The sequence below is a fragment of the Saccopteryx bilineata genome, chromosome 3 (genome assembly GCF_036850765.1).
Source record: "Saccopteryx bilineata isolate mSacBil1 chromosome 3, mSacBil1_pri_phased_curated, whole genome shotgun sequence".
NCBI classification, from domain to species: Eukaryota; Metazoa; Chordata; class Mammalia; order Chiroptera; family Emballonuridae; genus Saccopteryx; species Saccopteryx bilineata.
The window spans coordinates 164,100,255-164,120,255 of NC_089492.1; the positions used below are offsets into that span (position 1 = coordinate 164,100,255).

General features: G+C 40.7%; 1 protein-coding gene across 1 annotated transcript in view; it reads right to left on the minus strand.

The window, feature by feature from the left end:
* NOTCH2 (notch receptor 2) overlaps positions 1-20,001 on the minus strand; it is a 178,130-nt gene that overhangs the window by 118,338 nt on the left and 39,791 nt on the right. Inside the window, exon 2 of the mRNA XM_066268137.1 lies at positions 10,679-10,760. Coding sequence (XP_066124234.1) covers positions 10,679-10,760 — 82 coding nt within the window. The remainder of the gene's footprint in view (positions 1-10,678; positions 10,761-20,001) is intronic.

A 20,001-nucleotide genomic window follows, 5' to 3' on the forward strand; every position in this document is an offset into this window, starting at 1 on the left:
GTTCAATTCCCGGCCAGGGCACACAGGAGAAGCGCCCATCTGCTTCTCTACCCCTCCCCCTCTCCTTCCTCTCTGTCTCTCTCTTCCCCTCCTGCAGCCAAGGCTCCACTGGAGCAAAGATGGCCCGGGCGCTAAGGATGGCTCCATGGCCTCTGCACCTCAGGCGCTAGAATGGCTCTGGTTGCAACAGAGGAACAGCCCAGATGGGCAGAGCATCGCCCCCGGGTGGGCATGCCGGGTAGATCCCGGTTGGGCGCATGCGGGAGTCTGTCTGACTGCCAACTTCAGAAAAATAAAAAATAAAAAAAATGAAGATGTTGGTAATGATTCTGCCAGGAAATAATAGCGCTTTCACTTCCATCATTCTACCTATCCACCTCCTAAAGCATCAAGAGTATGTTCAAATTTGTAACCCTAAGTTACCCACTAAAACTCTTCTGATTTTCGTCCTCTGTCCCAGCTGCTCTCTTATCTGAATCACCATAGTTCTTAACATCTATGCTGCTATATCGAGCAATTACAAATGGTTTTATTTTTACACATATGTACGCCTCATCTCCCCAATAAGATGGTGAGGTGTCAGAGGACTGTCACCATGTCACATACTCTTCCCAATACCCACCACAGTACTCAATTATAGCAGCTGGCTCAAACAACACAGTGTGATGAAACTTAAACTCTTCCTTGAAGAGTTATAGACTGAATGTTTGTGCTCTTCTCTACCCCCACAAATTTGGATATAGAACCCACTTCCCCAATATGATGGTATTTGGAGGTAGGACCTTTAGGAGGTAATTAGGTAGATGAAGTCATGAGTGTGGGATGCTCACTATGGGATTAGTGCCCTTATAAGCAGATAAAGTAACCAGAGCTCTCTCTCCTTACCATGTGAGGGTATAGTAAGAAGGCTGACATCTGCAAACCAAGAAAGACCTCACAGAGAACCAAGTCAGCCGGCACCTTGATCTTAGACTTCTCAGCCCCCAGAACTGTGAGAAATAAATGTTTGTTGTTTAAGCCACTCAGTGTGTGGTAGTCTGTTATAGCAGCCCAAGCTGACTAAGACAAAGAGTGAGGATCCTACAGTGCTTTGGAGTCTATCTGACTTTCAGTATTCAGGATATAAATTTATAACATAGTAACTGCAGGAAAGTGGCCTGAATCTATAGAGACTCAGTACCCAAAATGCTACTGTTCTCTAGAAGTCCTAACCTGGTTATTTTCTCATTAACACCTACTTACCTTCTCCTCATACTTGTGGGAGGGAAAAGTATTGGTTATAATATTCCAGTTGGATGTATTCACTGAGTAATATCACCTGTTACTTAAATAATGCCTTTATTAGTCTTTGCTTTCACTTTTCTTTTATAAAGGCCTTTTCATAAAGATCCAAGTAGGACATGTTTAGGAGAGGAACATTTTAAACAGAATATAACTGTATTAACAAGGACAGGCTGAAGGCAACAGTATAAGAATCAGTGATACATTTTTGGACACAAAGGACAAAGTACTAGTGAAGATTCCTGGCAATGGCAAAACATAGACAACTTTGGGAAGCCCCAGAGAAACTATGGTATACCTTAAATTGGGATGTAAAGTAAAACGTAGCTAATACAAATATGGAAACAAAATTCCCACATAATACATACACAGTGGGGTGAAGGAGACCATAAAATTCATTCCCAACTACAAAGTCCCTAGGTACGGATGCTGAGAGGAAGCTTAATGAAACCTCCATCATACACACACATTTATGCTCGCTTAACAGAGAAGACAGTACTTGGAAATTTCTAGATAATCACATTTTTATCACATTCTGATATTCCCCGCCCCTCTGTATTCAATCTTGATAAAAGACGGACAGCCAATATTTAAAATGAAGGATTTAATTAAGCTACTCCAGATCCTGAAAGAGAAGTATTTCTGATCCTGCTTAGTCACAAGAACAAAAAAGGGGGCAAAATAATTCCTAAATGAATTAATAGTGCTGACACACCACTATGGGACAATAAGAAAGACACTATACACATGATTATGGTTAACCTGGGAACTGTGCTAAAAGACGTCTAGTTCAAGTAATGTCTCTTTGTGCCAGGTTTGCAGGCCAAAATTAGCTGATTTACTTATTGGCAGTTACCCAAGATAGGCAAAAAAAACACAGGCCTAGCCTAAGCACCACCCTCTCTTAACACTTAAGTTTATAAAAGTTCCAACCTAAAAAATAAAAATTAGTGAAAAGCATATGGGAATTCTGTTGTTATATATCGACAAGAAGCTGATAAGCAAGATATCCCTTATGAAAAATTCCCAAGGAACACTTAACATACTTGTTTAAGAGGATGTTTCAAGGATATGTGTCACTCACTTAGGAATGATACTGTTGAAGGTCCAGATCTAAGTCCTCAAGGAAACCTCACAGGACATATACCTGGAACTTGTTATGCAAATATAAGGTGCTATGTTTAATGGCCTGTGGTTCTGCTCTGGCTACAACATTTATCAGAAGTCACTGAATCTGACCCTACTCGGGTTCACAGCTGCCTCAAATCTGTCTGGACTTGCTCATCTTCCATTAAGAAGAAGAGAGAAGTTTCAAGTTTTTTCATTCAGTTTTCTCTGCTAAAGAGCATTTTAAAGGACAAGACCCTCTATCCCCACCTTCACTGCTCTCGTCTTATATTTAATCTGCAGGAATTATACTAAGATTTCAGGTCAAAGGCCACTTCCAAAGAATGTGGCATTAGCCAAGCCTGAACCCTGTACACTCATGTGGCTTACAAGCAGGTTCAATATCCTAGTATTCTCTGAGATGCCTATGCCTACCTAATATTACTGTCTCAATTTTATTTTTTTTTATTTTTTTTTTCTTTAATTTTTCTGAAGCTGGAAATGGGGAGAGACAGTCAGACAGACTCCCGCATGCGCCCGACCGGGATCCACCCGGCACGCCCACCAGGGGAGACGCTCTGCCCACCAGGGGGCGATGCTCTGCCCCTCCGGGGCGTCGCTCTGCCGAGACCAGAGCCACTCTAGCGCCTGGGGCAGAGGCCAAGGAGCCATCCCCAGCGCCCGGGCCATCTTTGCTCCAATGGAGCCTTGGCTGCGGGAGGGGAAAAGAGAGACAGAGAGGAAGGAGGGGGTGGGGGTGGAGAAGCAAATGGGCGCTTCTCCTATGTGCCCTGGCCGGAAATCGAACCCGGGTCCCCCGCACGCCAGGCCAACGCTCTACCGCTGAGCCAACCGGCCAGGGCCTACTGTCTCAATTTTAAAATCAGGAACTATATAGAGTTTTAACAATATCCCTTAGCTGAATAATCACCTTTCCTATTCTTTCAGATGTTCCACATTTCCTTAATAGAAGGTCCTGTTTGAACTACCACTTTAAAATAAGCAATTTTCCCCCATTTTACTGGTAGGCAAATTGAGACTCAGAGTGAAAGCACATTTCCTAAGAGGTCAGCTACCTAAGAGTTATGTGACTGTGGGCAAGTTATTTAACCTTTCTGAGTTTCCACTATAAAACAGACATAATAAGACTAAGTACTTTACATGCGGACTAAAATGCATGTAAAAAATTTAATTGAGCACAAAGTCTAGCACATAGTAAGTGCTTGATAAATATTAGCCAGCAAAATATTCTTTAACTTGTCAAAGATCTGAGTGGCCACAGGAATTACAGCTGAGAATCAAGTTTATCTGACATAAAATCCTATGTCCTCTCCACGTCACCAGACAGGGCACTTCCAAATGCCTTAATCCACTTACCAGTGGCAGACTGAGCTATACTGGAATCTGGAGCAAAAGAAAAAAATCATTAATACTGCTCTCCTCTTTACTTAATATTTGGATATCGCCTGACCTGTGATGGCAGAGTGGATAGTGTCAATGCTGAGGTCGCAGGTTTGAAACCCTGGGCTTGCCCAGTCAAGGCACACACAAAAGCAACTATCAGTTGATGCTTCCCACTCCCCACCCTGCCATCCTGCCATTCACTCTCTCTAAAATCATAAGTAAAATCTTTTTAAAAGAAATAAAATTTGGATATCTTTTATCATAGTGTTTTGAATTAATTTTGATTTGTGAACTACTGCATAAAAATATTATTTATCTTGATTACTGAGTTTTTTGGCACCCTCTTGAACTTTATGCCTGAGACAAACGCCTCACTCACCTAACCCTGGTGCCAGCTCCATTCACTGGCGGTTCACACTCAGTCATTTTACAGCTGACTTTATGAGACTCTTTAAGAAGTCCAGGTTAACCAACTGATAATTAATTATATGGCTTCCCAAAGAACTGTGAAATAATGTGATAACAATATCAATTATGACCACAGACTTGAGTTATGTATTACATGGTTACATACGGTATACATAAACAGCGTGCACTAAGTAATTCATGAATAACTCCTTAAGCATCACATTCAACACACACACTCTCTCTCTCTCTGTGAAAGGTAGTGAGCCAAAAAAGCAGCATTCTTCATTTGATGGTAAAGATAAAAGAATTATGAAAAGGTGGCCAGGCTTTTGCTAGCACCTGCCAGCAAAACTTGATGTGCTGCTCTGTTAAACAAGGAACCTCACCTGAAAGAACTGTGAGGGCAGAGCCAGCTTCAGCAGAGCAGGAGGAGAAAGGGACTGGGCAGCTGGTGTTTCTCCCAATACACCTCTGATCTACACTGCCCCAGAACAGCGCTGGGCACACTAACAAGGTACGTGAGAGGGGAAAGCCGTGACTGTAAAATGCCTTCCTAGGGGAGCACCATCACAGCACAAACACCGCTGATATCTCCTCTGCTCTGAGACAGCTCTGGAAGATTCCAAGGGCCTCTGCAGACCCTGACTACACAGAAACCTATTTACAGTACAAAGCAACTCCTCCAGTTTTCTTGGGTGGTTTTAGGAGGCCTGGACCACCACCTTTACTCCCTAATCCTAGCAAGGAAAGTCAATAGTCATGAAAAACTAATGTTTCTTATAGCTAGTAGACAAATTTTAGGTAAAATGTGACACAAAGTTGTATTTTATAACATATTTATAATGATTTACTTTAAAACGTTGTTTTTAGTTAGCTACTTTGGCAGAAAGTGGGGACTCTCAAATGTGACCCCCAATCCACAGGAACCTGTGTAACTTGTGGTGTCTTTCCACTACTTAACAAACAGTTTGCTAGTTACCTTGTTAGGGGTATGCAGATCATTTTTTTTTTTTTTTTTTTTTTTGTATTTTCCTGAAGCTGGAAACGGGGAGAGACAGTCAGACAGACTCCCGCATGCGCCTGACCGGGATCCACCCGGCATGCCCACCAGGGGCGACGCTCTGCCCACCAGGGGGCGATGCTCTGCCCCTCCGGGGTGTCGCTCTGCTGAGACCAGAGCCACTCTAGCGCCTGGGGCAGAGACCAAGGAGCCATCCCCAGCGCCCGGGCCATCTTTGCTCCAATGGAGCCTTGGCTGCAGGAGGGGAAGAGAGAGACAGAGAGGAAGGGGGGGGGGGTGGAGAAGCAAATGGGCGCCTCTCCTATGTGCCCTGGCCGGGAATCGAACCCGGGTCCCCCGCACACCAGGCCAACGCTCTACCGCTGAGCCAACCAGCCAGGGCCAGATCATCTTGAAAGACTACTTTATAACTATAATTTTTATCATTAAAACTACTAGCAAGTAACATATCAGAACAACTCTACTGCTTTTAATAATTAAAAACTCTGGACAAAATATTGAAAGTACCAGAGAGCAGCACTGGCTGGTGAGCTCAGTGGTAGAGCACAGCCTGGCATGTGGAAGTTCAAGGTTCAATTCCTGGTCAGGGCACACAGGAGAAGCAACCTTTTGCTTCTCCAACCCTCTCCCTCCCACTGCCATGGCTCCACTGGAACAAGTTGGCCCGGATGCTGAGGATGGCACCATGGCCTCTGCCTCATCCACTAAAATGGCTCTGGTTGCAACAGAGCAAGGGCCCCAGATGGGCAGAGCATCGCCCCCTAGTGAGCTTGCCAGGTGGATCCTGGTCAGGCACATGCGGGAGTCTGTGTCTCTGCCTCCCTGCTTCTCACTTAAGAAAAAAAAAGTACCAGAGAGCAACCACAAGCAGGCAAAAACTAGAAGGGATATGGGCCTCAAAAAAAGAAAAGCAAACTATATAAAACCTACATGCACACAGCTTTTTCCCTGAAGGTGTCCCCCAGGCCCTGTAGCAGAAAAGCAACAGAATGCAAGCAGAAAATGGACTGGCTGAGCAATCCAAGGAGTCTGGAACTGTCAAAACATCTGGAAGAGCCTAGAAAAGACAACACCACAGAGGGGGTAGTCCTAAAATATGCATGCAACTCCACTCAATTCCTTAAATGATTCCTGACTATGCATGAAAAAGATGATATTTAGGAACCCAAGTAGAAAGCAAGAGTTGGAAGGCTGAAAGGCTGAGCATGGTTCTAGGGAATGGGAGGTTTGAATTCAAGTGCTAACAAATTGGAGGTGCTAGGGAAACACCCTGGGTTTTGGGAAACACCTTACATTTCCACTGAACCTCCTTAGGAGTCATACATTGGGAGTAAGACTCATATCCCAGGACTAAGACTTAAACCATTGGACTAAGGGCAAAACAGACCCACCATAGCAAAGCCTAAAACCAAGTCTTTCATAGGATCAAGGTAATCTTCCAGTAAATGTAGCTGCCTGCTAGAACAAAACTCAACATTCTTTAGTGGAAGATAAACTATCAATATAAGATGCATCACCCACAAGGCCCAGTAAATAATAAAAACTACCATAAATATGAAGTAAAGGAAAACTGTATCCATAGTTGAGAGAACAAGTTATTGATAGAAACACACCTAAAGACAAACCAGATGTTAAGAATTGGCAGATAAGAACTTTAAATAATTATGATAAACATGGCATGAAAATAAACACTTTATGAATTTTACAAATCATAACATCATCCAGGCCCTGGCCGGTTGGCTCAGTGGTAGAGCATCGGCCTGGCGTGCAGAGGTCCCGGGTTCGATTCCCGGCCAGGGCACACAGGAGAAGCGCCCATCTGCTTCTCCACCCCTCCCCTTCTCCTTCCTCTCTGTCTCTCTCTTCCCCTCCCGCAGCAGGGCTCCATTGGAGCAGGGATGGCCCGGGCGCTGGGGATGACTCCTTGGCCTCTGTCCCAGGCGTTAGAGTGGCTCTGGTTGCGACAGAGGGTCGCCCCGGAGGGGCAGAGCGTCGCCCCCTGGTGGGCGTGCCAGGTGGATCCCAGTCGGGCGCATGCGGGAGTCTGTCTGACTGTCTCTCCCCGTTTCCAGCTTCAGAAAAAAGAAAAACAAAAAAAACATCACCCACACCCAAATTCTAGTGAACATGAATTGCTCATGATTTTTAATCAAACTGGGATTTGGAATGGTTTATATTGAAAGTCTGAGACAAACTACTTCAATGTGATTAATGACCGCTAAACTTAATTATATAGTTACACCTCCCAGTAGGGCATGGGAGAGAATGAAATGTCTCATCTCTCTGAAGTGAGAGGGCTTTACTAAGATCCGACAACAGCTATTTAGAAGCAATAATTGAGTTTTATGCAAGATTACACAGGTTCTTCTTGTCTGGCATCCCAATCTAATCACAGACTGATTGACTACTTAGGCTCCTAACAGTGAGAAAAAAAAAAATAGTTAAACTGTGTACAAAACTAACTTTCACAAGTACTTATCCTCATCCCTCAATGTGATCTTATCAAGGATTTCTATAATTTCTGTAAACAACCATTATATTTTAGCTGAATCTGTTTTAGCAGCATTATGCTCTTGAAACAGATAATCAGATACCTGTTACTTTAAAACATTTTCCATTAATTTCCACTCCCCCCCCAAAGGAATTTGGCTTTAACTTTCTTTTTTTAATCTACTAAGCAATCTCATGAATAAAAAGATAATGATATGCCCTGCATTTCTGATGTAATTCTTATAAACCTTCTAAGTGTTCTAATATTCATTTACAATTTTGTGAAAATAATATTTACTGAACAAGCTGGATTACCTACCGTCTTTCCCCAGGGAAAAGGCAAAGTTGATGAAGAATATCGAAAGGTCTGCTAAGTAGATGTTATTTTTGCTTAAAAGTTTGCTTAACATTCTACAGAGATTGGCATGGGATTGTAGGGATGCCTGACTTAGCCTCCCTGATACTGTTCTTGCCTGTTTTTCCTGTGTCCACTTATGCTGACACTGACCTCCTACCGACGCTAATATGACTTGTATGGAGGCTGAGAAACACTCTTTTTGCCCAAGTTTTGTTGTTCGTATTTGTCTCCCAAAAGGATGGCCTCACTTGTTTTTGTTTTTTCTTACTTAGATCATTCTCAGGGAGCTGTTTCCCTCACAACAGGCTTGGAGGACATCTGAGGGACCCACCCAGAACTAGACCCATACACAACCCATCCCATCAACAATTAACCAGTATCCAGGGACAGATTTTGGGCAGCTCTGTTTATGTCCCCCACAAAGTGAGTTCCCTGTTCCCTAGCAGTACTTCTTCAAGAAAATGGGGGCAATTTTGTCTCTCTCACCTTGGTCGAAGCATTGGAGAACAGCAGCCCATAAATCTGTTTCCTCCCAAAAGTGACCCTTAGTGTCTTCTCCTAGTAAGTGCTCTAGAACCATCTCTCTCCATGTCAGATCACATGTATGTAAGGTTGACTATTAAACCTATTCAAAATTCTCCTATGTAAGTCATCAAGATGAATTATCTCCAAGTACTGTAGTTTGAAAGTAAACTAAATCCCCTCCTTTTACAGTACTACCACCCTACATGCCATGTGAAGCAAATAAAATCTTTAGAGGATAAGACCAGTTTCTTAAGACAAATAGATTTTTTTTTAATGTAAATGATGATGTCTACTGAGCATTTCTGGTTCAAGAAACACATTACTAAGCACTAGCTACATGCCAGACATTACAACTACACAAGGATGCATAAGACCAGGAGGAAAAACAAATACATCAACCTAGTAGGAAAAACAAATACATCAACCTAATAGAAAAAACAAATACATCAATAAATGATCATAATGTAATGGGTTAACTATCACAAGAGAGCTGAATAATAGAATAAAGGAAGTAACTAAGACACCAGATGCCAAAAAGGGACGAAACAAGATTTCAGCAGCTGATTCTAAGGTATTAAGTTCCTTCCCTTATTATCTCCAGTTGTTTCCATTCTGTGGGGGAGAATGCATCACATATTTTGGGGTGGCTTTTTTCCAGCTAGGAAAACTAAGTAAACCCCACATAATCGGTTACATAAAATAATTCATTCCCAATGTTATCTTTATTCCAATCCAAACAACCTATTATTAAGCCTCACTGTCATTAGAGCTTAAAATATTTTCATTTCAGTGAAGAAATTTTTTTCTGACTTGGGGAAACTCGTGTTTATGACATTAAAGAACCTAGACTCTGGTCAGCATGAACTTGATGGGAACAAATGTCATTACTGTCTTGATGGTATTTGATTAAACGTCCAGAGAAGAAACAAAAGCATTTTGGATAAACTCCCTTAAAAAGTTTATTAAGCAAACACCTGTACCAAAGCAAAAAACAAAAAATATATATATCTCTCATAAAAGTATTAAAGAAGATAAATTTCATATTATTAAATCTTATTTTCTATGATATAAACAGAATGAGCACATATTCCTATAAGAATTTTTCAATTGAGTTAGAAGGAAAATAAAGATCATAGGATATCTAGAAAAGCTATTTACTATTGACTTTTCTTTTAGAGAGAGAGAGATGAAAGAGAGGGAGAGGGAGGGAGGGAGGGAGGGAGGGAGGGAGGGGGAGAGAGAGAGAGAGAGAGAGAGAGAGAGAAAGAGAAAGAGAAAGAGAAAGGGGTGGGGCAGGAAGCATCAACTAGTAATGTTTGCTTCTAGCATGTGCCGTGACCAGCAAGCCTGGAGTTTCAAACCAGCAACCGCAGCGTTCCAGGTCAACACTTTACCCACTGCAATACCACAGGTCAGGCGAAAAGCTATTTTTATGAGATTATCTCACAGGCTTCCTCAAACAAACAAAAAATATGGCTAGACTAGATGGTTGGAGAAAAAGAAAAGAAACACTCTTGAAAACTAGCCTCTGCTTCATCCTTATTCTTTTAAAACCACATGACACAGCCCTGCCTCACCCCATCCTCACAAGTATGTGTGTGTCCTCCTCCAGCACAGTCTCTTTCTGAGTGTGTATACTACCAAGGAAGAGTTTCATACTGTCATATCCGTGCATACTAAACAGAATTAAAAGTTAATATCTATCTAGTTTGACTTAAACACAAGATCATCACTAACATGTTGACAAGTGATTCTACAGGTTTGCCTTAAACTGAAAAATGTAAGAGAATGTACTCAGTATGTATAAACTAGCCTAGTTAATTAAAAACTAGCTTAGTCTTTCAAAATATTCACAGAAAAGTCTTTTCACAATGAAAAAGATAACAACAAGGCAATAAGGAGTTCTTATTAGCCATTCATATCATAATCGCATCCTTCCATCCTCATCCACACAAGAACTACATAAGAAAAGTTAGAGAGCCCATAATATTTCACAGAAGTATTGAAAATAGAACTGAATTTTGTCTAGTGTTCTATTGAGGGAAAATAAAATTTGTGACGAAAAAAAGCAGAGAAAAACTTACTTGCAGTATCCTGTCCCATTGTGGTAGGTAACACATATTCCTTCATTTACACAGGGCTCATAACCATCCCGACACTGCAATGCTAAAAATAAAAATAAAAACAAACACACATTAGAAATAAGTCACTAATCATGACCCTCAGGCATCAAAGAAATGTTATCCTGTCTAAGTCAGCATTCATTACCCATAGCCAGCCTGATCTGGGTTTCCTTTTAGAGTTTTAATCATTTTATTTTCTTTTGGCATCTGAGGTCATAGAAGCATGGGAGCACCTCCCAAATGTCTTCTCCCACTATAACTGCATTGTAGTCTTGAATGATGCTTTTAATTATCTGTCCTTGATCTCTCCAGCTGTTACTTCCCTATCTCCCAATGATCCTAGGGAGATACAAGCTATAACAGCCATGACATGCCATGAGTGCCTTGGAATTTGGATACTTCAGATGAGTAATGTAAAGATGCATCAGTGCATATTTAGGAGTACCTGGGCAGATGCTAGGTCACCATAATATTAATTACTTAAGCCTTCAGGTGAGATTTCCAAAAAGGCCACTTGAAGAAATAATCGGACACATCCATAATATTCATTCAACAAACTGTAGTTGAGAGCCTAGTATGCACCAGACATTATATCATGTATATTAGGACCCGGATAAAAAAGAACTGGAATACATCGAGAAATAAAACATAATCTTTAACTTGAAGAAGAACAGACCATGAACAAAGGTTACAGAGGAAAGGGATAAAAATAAAGAAAATGAAAAAGTTCATTTAAACATAAAGATAACATGATAATTCTCAAATTCTTGAACCCCAGTCCCTTTACGGGCCAATGAAAAAGCCCTTCATCACCTTAATCCCTCCCAAAAACAGACTACTCAGAAATAAACAGCATAGTAGAAAGTTTCATTGATTTAAGCCAAAAGAGGAGGAAAGCTATCCAAAGTCTGCCAATCATTGCTATATAATTAAAATATCTTGATTGTTTAGCTTTAGGAGTTGACAATTTCATCACCAAGATGCTTATTATAATTCTAATTACTGAAAAGGCAAGACAGAAAGAAACCTAGCTAAACAATAAAAACCAAATGAAAGTCTATGAACTTTTTCTGGAAGATTATTAATTTTTTTTTTATTTATTCATTTTAGAGAGGAGAGGGAGAGAAAGAGGGAGAGAGAGAGAGGAGAGACAGAGAGGGGGGGGGAGGAGCTGGAAGCATCAACTCCCATATGTGCCTTGACCAGGCAAGCCCAGGGTTTCGAACCAGCGACCTCAGCATTTCCAGGTTGACGCTTTATCCACTGCGCCACCACAGGTCAGGCTGGAAGATTATTAAGATTTTCATCTCCTAGGATGGTTCATACATAAATACCCGAAAGCAAAACTGAGAAGTCTCCACTGTGTTTCCGCCAGCCACACCACTCTGAACAACTGTGCAGTATCAGAGGCTTTAGGCCTGCCCTCCCTGGGCATCAAAACCAGCTTCTTATCACAGCAGGGCCCAGGCATTAGCTGGATGTTAGAGAAATTCCACTGATTACTGCATAAGAACCCTGTATTTGCCCAGTCCTGTTATCAACTGATGGAATTATCTGAGAACATGTTTACAAAAATCTCATCTCTTAAAATAGTAATAGTAAAAAAACAGTAATAATACATAGCACTTAACTAAATAACAGGTACTGCCCTAAGCATTTCACATAGACTAATTCAATCTTCCCATCAATCCTATTGAGACAGTACAGAGACTTGGGCCCAGGAACAGAAAATACTGACTGGCCAGGAAGCCAAGTTGAGACCAGGTGGCTAGAAAGAATGCAAGATGTAACCACCCCTTCATTCTCTACTCAAAAAAGGAAGGTAGCTGATTTTATCTTCCTTCTAAATGCCTGCTTAAAATACTGACCCACATGCGCAGACGATCACGGCTTAGCCGCTATATGACCCTCATAGGGTGGCGATAATGAGCAATGCCACCATCTTACCCTCGTAGTGCAGGTGCAGAGACAGTTGCCAAGCAACCCAACAGAAGAAGAAACATGCCCTGACAAGAAAAATTCCACTCACAAGCCAACGTTTGCACAAGCCACGTTTTTGCGCAAGCCCGCCTTTTTGCGCAAGCTTGTCTTTTTGCGCAAGCCTTTTTCATGCAAGCCTGTCTTTTCATGCAAGCCCACTTTGTCCCCAGCTTATAAAAGCAGCCGAGCAGAGCCAGCCTGAGCCCCTTCAGAGGACTTCCTTTACTTGGTGCTGCCTCCCTTGCGCTCCAGCATAAATTTAATAAAATGTCTGGAAAATTTTCCAGGGTTTCCTCAATCTCTATCTTAGCGAGCCCAACAATCCTAATGATGGTAACATTTATGGCACTCTATGTGTCCCTATAGCAGCAGGACAAAGCTGAGAGAAAACAAGTCACAAGTTGGCCTCACTGCACTTGATGAGCAGTCAAACCTGAACCTCTGATTCAGCATCAGTGTGATCGGTGAGTGTGTCTCCCACCCCATCTCTAGCCCTCTCCTCCTGCCCAGATAGATTTTCTTTCCTAGACTGTTGGTCTTTTTCTCTCATATGATTGTCTTGTCTTGTCCTTATGTCCCTGAAAGTGGGTGGTCTTTTTCTCTCATATGATTGTCTTGTCTTGTCCTTATGTCCCTGAAAGTGGGTTTAAGTCCCACTGCAGTTCTTGAGGTTTGGTTCGAGTTCTACCACCACAGTTGAGTTAAAGTCTCACTGCAGTTACAGTGGCAGACAGATGGATTGCACCCTCTGTCCCAGCATGAGTGTCTTGGATCTGACTCTTGAGGTCAAGTTCCAGTCCCAAGGCAGGGTCCGACTTCCACCACAGAAGTTATGCCCGTAGGCAGACAACTGCTTCCCTCTGCTCTAAGCGTCTTGGTTCAAGTCACTCCCAAGGTTGTGTCCCAGTCCCACCTCAGAGGTTAGCTTGTTTTTGTGTTCTGTTTCTGTTTTGTGTGTGTGTTTGCTTCCACTTGATGAGACTGACTTATAGCCTACTCTCTTCAATACTAAAAGAATAAAATATAAATTAGTTTTCTTTTACAATGTGGCCTAGCCCCAATATTCTCGGATCAAAAAACAATACTGACCGTAAAGGAACAGCCCTGAATGGGCTTTCTGCCTGCAGTTCAGGGATCCCTGACCAGTAGCAACCTCTTCAGGTTCTGTCCAAGCATCTGCCTAGATGGATTTTTCCAGGGACGGACCTGTAGTGCTTACCACTGGTCAGGCTTAGCTGACCAACAGCATTTTCATTTTGCAGTGAGGAAATTAGGTAGTTGATTACTGGAACTGTATCTGTTATTTGTTCAATCAATGTCTCAACCTAGCCTTGGAGTTTTGTTTTAATGTATTTCCCCATGTATAAAACACACCCTTTTTTGAAGAATTTGGGGTCTACAAATTGGGCATCTTATACAGTGGTTGTGGCATTTCAAATGCCATAGATGAACTGAGGACAAGGCAATATATGAAGACAGTGATTCATCATCAGACACAGATGAGGACAAGATAATATCAATAGATGGGAGTTTTGACCGTGATGAGGAGTTGTATGAATTTTATGATGAATAAAACTTGAGTTCAATAACTTTATGTAACACTTTTTTTCCCCAAATTTCGGGCCCCAAAATTAAGGTGCATCTTATACATGGGGAAATATGGTAACAAATTGGTTTTGAATTTAGTGTAGAGCTAGCAAATTAAATCTGAAAGTACAGTATGTTGGGGGTGAGGGGTATATGAATGTATGTGAGAGAGACATGTTGTATGCTGATGTTCTTTTAAATGATTTGACTTTTAGGAACCACAGGTCTTGGTGACCACAGCAAACTCCTTTGTGAGAGTTGACAACGTAAAAGCACTGCTCTCTTCCCCAGCCTCTTGGGCAGTTCCTAGAGGCTTGGGGATGTCACACACTCTTCGGGCTTGTACATGTCAAAGCAGCTGGCAAAGGTAGCCTGTCCAGAGCACAGTCCCCTGATTTTTTGGCGGTGCCCAGAGAGGCATGCAGGTGGCGGATGTTCCGAGTTCCACCCGCTTCCCTGGGTTCTAATGGTTAGGACCTGGTACTCTTACCATCACAATCCCAGTTCAGTTCCCAGTCAGTTTAACCCATAACTTGCTTGCTGCAGCCACCCAGAAAGAGAAAATATCTCATTTTTGCAGTTTGCTCTCATTGAGGGGATCAAACACAGGCGTAAAATGGCATCTGAGGCTTCTACTCCTCCCCCAATCTGTCTCCAGACACCTGGCAGGGCAGGAATCATCCTGTGCTCAGGCTGCTGCCAGTGCCATCATCCTCTGGGATGCTTTAGATGTGGGTATTCTGAAGCTGCTCTTACCCTCTGAGCTTTCTAACTTTATTGTTCATCTTCACTTTCCATTTCCTGTTGTTTGTGTTTATCAACAAGTCCACCTTAAGAGGCGCCCTTGAAGGGGAGGATCCCAGGCCTCTCAGAGATAACAGAATACACTCTACGTATGATTGGCTATAATTTTTAAATGGCTCTAAAGAAATTCTTACAGCATGCAAAGCTGTGGTCAACTGAGCAAAATCTTAAATTAGTAACAGGCTAACCCAAATACTTTTCAGAATCACATGATTTGGGCTGGTTTGGGTTTGATTTGGTTAAATAGACATACCTTTTTTTTTTTAATTTTTATTTATTCATTTTAGAGAGGAGAGACAGAGAGAGAGAAGGGGGAGGAGCTGGAAGCATCAACTCCCATATGTGCCTTGAGCAGGCAAGCCCAGGGTTTCGAACCGGCAACCTCAGCATTTCCAGGTTGACGCTTTATCCACTGCGCTACCACAGGTCAGGCTAGACAAACCTTTAATATCATCAGAATTAAATAATACTTTTATTCTACCTGGGTTTATTAGTTAAATAAGTTCATGTTATTTCTGTGGCAAAATCATCAGCCAGAAAAATAACTTGGTATAGTAAAATTTTCATAAATAATCTAAACTTAGTAAGTTACTTCATAAGTAATCTAAACCTAGTAAGTTAAATATAAGTGGGATAAAAAGTTTCTCTTAGGTTAACTCTTTAGCGATAATTATAGTGTTTATGTAATTAAATTGTCTTATAAATCTCTCTGGTAACTTGAAACCTTTGCTAACTAAATTAAATGACTGGTATTCACTGAATGTCTTGAACATTTCCAAAAAGATAAAATAATAAAACATTAATTATTCATAATGCTTATTATAAAGAAACTAAAGACATTTGGGTCCACTGGTAAACATATTTTGTGCCACATTAAAAAATTGTGCTATGACCCTAGCCGGAGAGCTCGGTTGAGGATCATTTCGGAGCATGAAGGTTGCTGGTTCAATTCTCCCATCAGGGTACATGCAGAAACAGCTCGATGTTCCTCTCTCTCTCTCTCAAAAAAAAGTGCTATGAGAAATATATTCTTTAGAAAATTATTAAATGTATTCATAATGTATCAATCTAAAGAATACAAATTGCCTACTTTTTAGTTGTCACTAAAAATTAAAGTTTATAAGAGTTCAGGTTTCTAATTCAGTTGGAAAGAAACTATGTTTTTAGTGACAGAAGGCATATGATATGAAAATAATTTTTTGAAAGAATTAAAAGAGTGAGGTTTGTCTTAAAATAAGGTTGGTTGTTTCTGAATGAGTAAAGAGACAAACTAAGAGGTACTAGAAAAGTTACAGAAGGTCAGTGAAAAAAATCTTGAGGAAATTTTATATACTACAGTTTAAATAAGATTAAAATTTAAGTAAATGAATTTAAATATCAAGTCAGCAAATGCAGAATGCGAGCTTGGTTCTTTTTCATTCTGTTAAAAAACAAAGCTTTTCCTATATTTATTGTTCCATTCAGATAAGATTATAAAAATATTTCTGCCTAGAAAGCACAGATTCTATTTTATTAAAATACATGTCATATTGTTTTAATTAGACCCTTTGTTACTTACTAAAACAACCTTCTGAATCCTAAGAACTACAGTTTTGCTAACCTGCATTTTTATTTAAACCTTTTTATTGTCACTTTGGGTAAATAAATAATTTAACATTGTTTCCTAATGATATATGATCATTTTGGTGAGTATGTCTGACAAACTTTCCAGGTTCTTTGAACTGAAAAAGAAGACATTTTTCTTAACCTAGAAATGGTTTGGGGTTGTTCCAATGGGCCTCTGTAACATCTCAAAGGATTTGTTTTCTCTTTCTCTCCTTGCAGGGAGAAGTTTTGAACAAATTAATTAGTTCTATTTGATATGCTTGAATTGCACAGGAAACTTTGTCAGCTAAGGAAATAGTTGTGTTGCATCTGTGTGCATATATTTTTGTTATTAAATGGATATTATATATTGGAGACTATATAAAAATCTCCAGGAGTCTACAAAGTCCTGACTCAATACTCATTTGTAATTCTTGTTATATTAAAATATGTTACAGAAAAGCAAACTTATTTGTCAACTGCATTATAATCAGATATACAACTATGTCGTTTTAACTTTTAACATTTACAATCATTGTTTACTTTAAAGCTTCTGTGAATATGTTTCATCTTCAGAAAGATACACGGAAAGGACTCTAAGTTATTCTAAAATAAGAGTTTTTCTGAGAATATACTTTCAGATCATACCTTTAAATTGGATGAAGATTTATAAAGCTCTAAGGAATAAACTGGATTCATAAAATGCTGACAAAGGATCAAGACAGGCAGGAATTAATTATACAGGACTGAATGAACTGAGGATAATTATTTTTATAACTTTTTGTTGGAAATATTGCTGATTTTTAAATATTTCTGTCTTCTAGATAAAAGGAACTTGTTTTCTCCTAAACTACCTATGACTTAGAGCAGTTTGGTAAATTATGTGTTTGTAAGCCATATAAGAACATTTCTGGCCCTGGCAAGTTGGCTCAGTGGTAGAGCATCGCCCCAGCATGTGGATGTCCTGGGTTTGATTCCCAGTCAGGGCACACAGAATCTGCTTCTCTACCCGTTGCCCTCTCACTTCTCTCTTTCTCTCTCTCTCTTTCTTCACCTCCTGCAGCCATGATTCAATTGGAGCGAGTTGGCCCCAGGCACTGAGGACGGCCTGAGGCACTAAGAGCTTGGTTGCTGAGCAACGGAGCAACACTCCAGATGGGCAGAGCACCGCCCCCTAGTGAGCTTGCCCGGTGGATCCTGGTCAGGGCACATGCGGGAGTCTCTCTGCCTCTGCTCCTCTCACTGAATAAAAGAACAAACAAACAAAAATTTCTATTTTTCTCCCTACTTGATAACTCCAGAAATGTGGGGTCTCTGAATGAATATTATTATTTTCATGGCAATATGATTGTTTGCATAAATTCAAAAGAAAGTTTTCTCTTATTATAATAGGACACACTTGGAAACTCTTGATGTGGCATTGACTGAAATGTCATCTTTGAAAGAAACATGCGAAGAGGACATGAACAGACACTTCTCCCAGGAGGAAGTACAAATGGCCAACAGATAGATGAAAAGATGCTCATCTTCTTTAGTTATTAGAGAAATGCAAATCAAAACTGCAATGAGATACCACCTCACACCTGTTAGATTAGCTATTATTAACAAGACAGGTAATAGCAAATGTTGGAGAGGCTGTGGAGAAAAAGGAACCCTCATACACTGTTGGTGGGAATGTAAAGTAGTACAACCATTATGGAAGAAAGTATGGTGGTTCCTCAAAAAACTGCAAATAGAACTACCTTATGACCCAGCAATCCCTCTACTGGGTATATACCCCAAAAACTCAGAAACATTGATACGTAAAGACACATGCAGCCCCATGTTCATTGCAGCATTGTTCACAGTGGCCAGGACATGGAAACAACCAAAAAGCCCGTCAATAGATGACTGGATAAAGAAGATGTGGCACATATACACTATGGAATACTACTCAGCCATAAGAAATGATGACATCGGATCATTTACAGCAAAATGGTGGGATCTTGATAACATTATATGAAGTGAAATAAGTAAATCAGAAAAAAACAGGAACTGCATTATTCCATACGTAGGTGGGACATAAAAGTGAAACTAAGAGACATTGATAAGAGTGTGGTGGTTACGGGGGGGGGGGGGGGGAAGAGGGAAGGGGGGAGGGGGAGGGGCACAAAGAAAACTAAATAGATGGTGACAGAGGACAATCTGACTTTGGGTGATGGATATGCAACATAATTGAAAGACAAGATAACCTGGACTTGTTATCTTTGAATATATGTATCCTGATTTATTGATGTCGCCCCATTAAAAATAAAATTAAAAAAAAAAAAAGAAAAAAGGAAACATGCAAGGACTCTGGATCTCACTAGAGAGCTGTAGGGAATTAAGACTGATTTACAGGCTGATAAACACCCCTGGAAAAGCAACCTGGAATCTTCCTTATGTGGTTCACAGCAGTCTTTCCTGGTAAAGAACAAAGGTTACTTTCCTGGGAGATGGCAAAGGAAGAGCCTCAAGGCATTTTGGGAAACCTGGAGAACCAGAGTTCACTCAAATCTTTGGTATTGCGATGGCAACTATGTGGTTTGGCTTCTTAGCCCTGAAAGACTAATTAAAGTTCAATCTGGAAACGTCTTATAAAATTCCAGATTCAAAAAAGCCTATATGATCAATTACTATTCTTGTCATACTTTCATAACAAACAGGATGATTCAATAGAAACCATAATACACAATTGTAGTTCTTAGATTCTGGCCAATTGATTATCTTTAAATTTTTATTTTTTTCACCTGTGGACAGACTGGATCCTGATTTTTCCTAATGAAAGTGTTTGGCTGCAGTCCTCTGAGCTATTGTTTCATTTTTCTCCCATCCTTTGCCTTGGAATTATTGAAAAGTAACCTTTTTATTTTTTCTGAGCCTTGCAATTACAGACTTCAGCTGGACAACATAATGTAACCTTTGGAGAAATCGTCACAACAGGCTACCCAGTTAAAAGGAGTACACCCTGGAAATCCAAATTAAGTCTGGGAAACCATTAAAGGCTACCTACACTGCTTACCTGGTTCCTTCCCCTTTTGGAGCCCCTGGTGGCCCTTCTACTTCTACTATTATTTGGTCCTTACCTCTGTAACCTTCTCATAAAGTTTGTCTCTTCCAGATTGCAACAGTTCCACATAAAGTGATAGTCATGCAAGGTTTCCAGCCCATCCCAGACAAGGAAGACCCAGGCCCTTACTACTCTTTAGATCAGAGAGTAAGAGAATTGTATTTCTCTCAAGTATAGGGATAAGGCCCTTGTTCAGCAGAAAGTAGTTACAGAAGAGACTTCCAACTCTAAACCTTTAAGA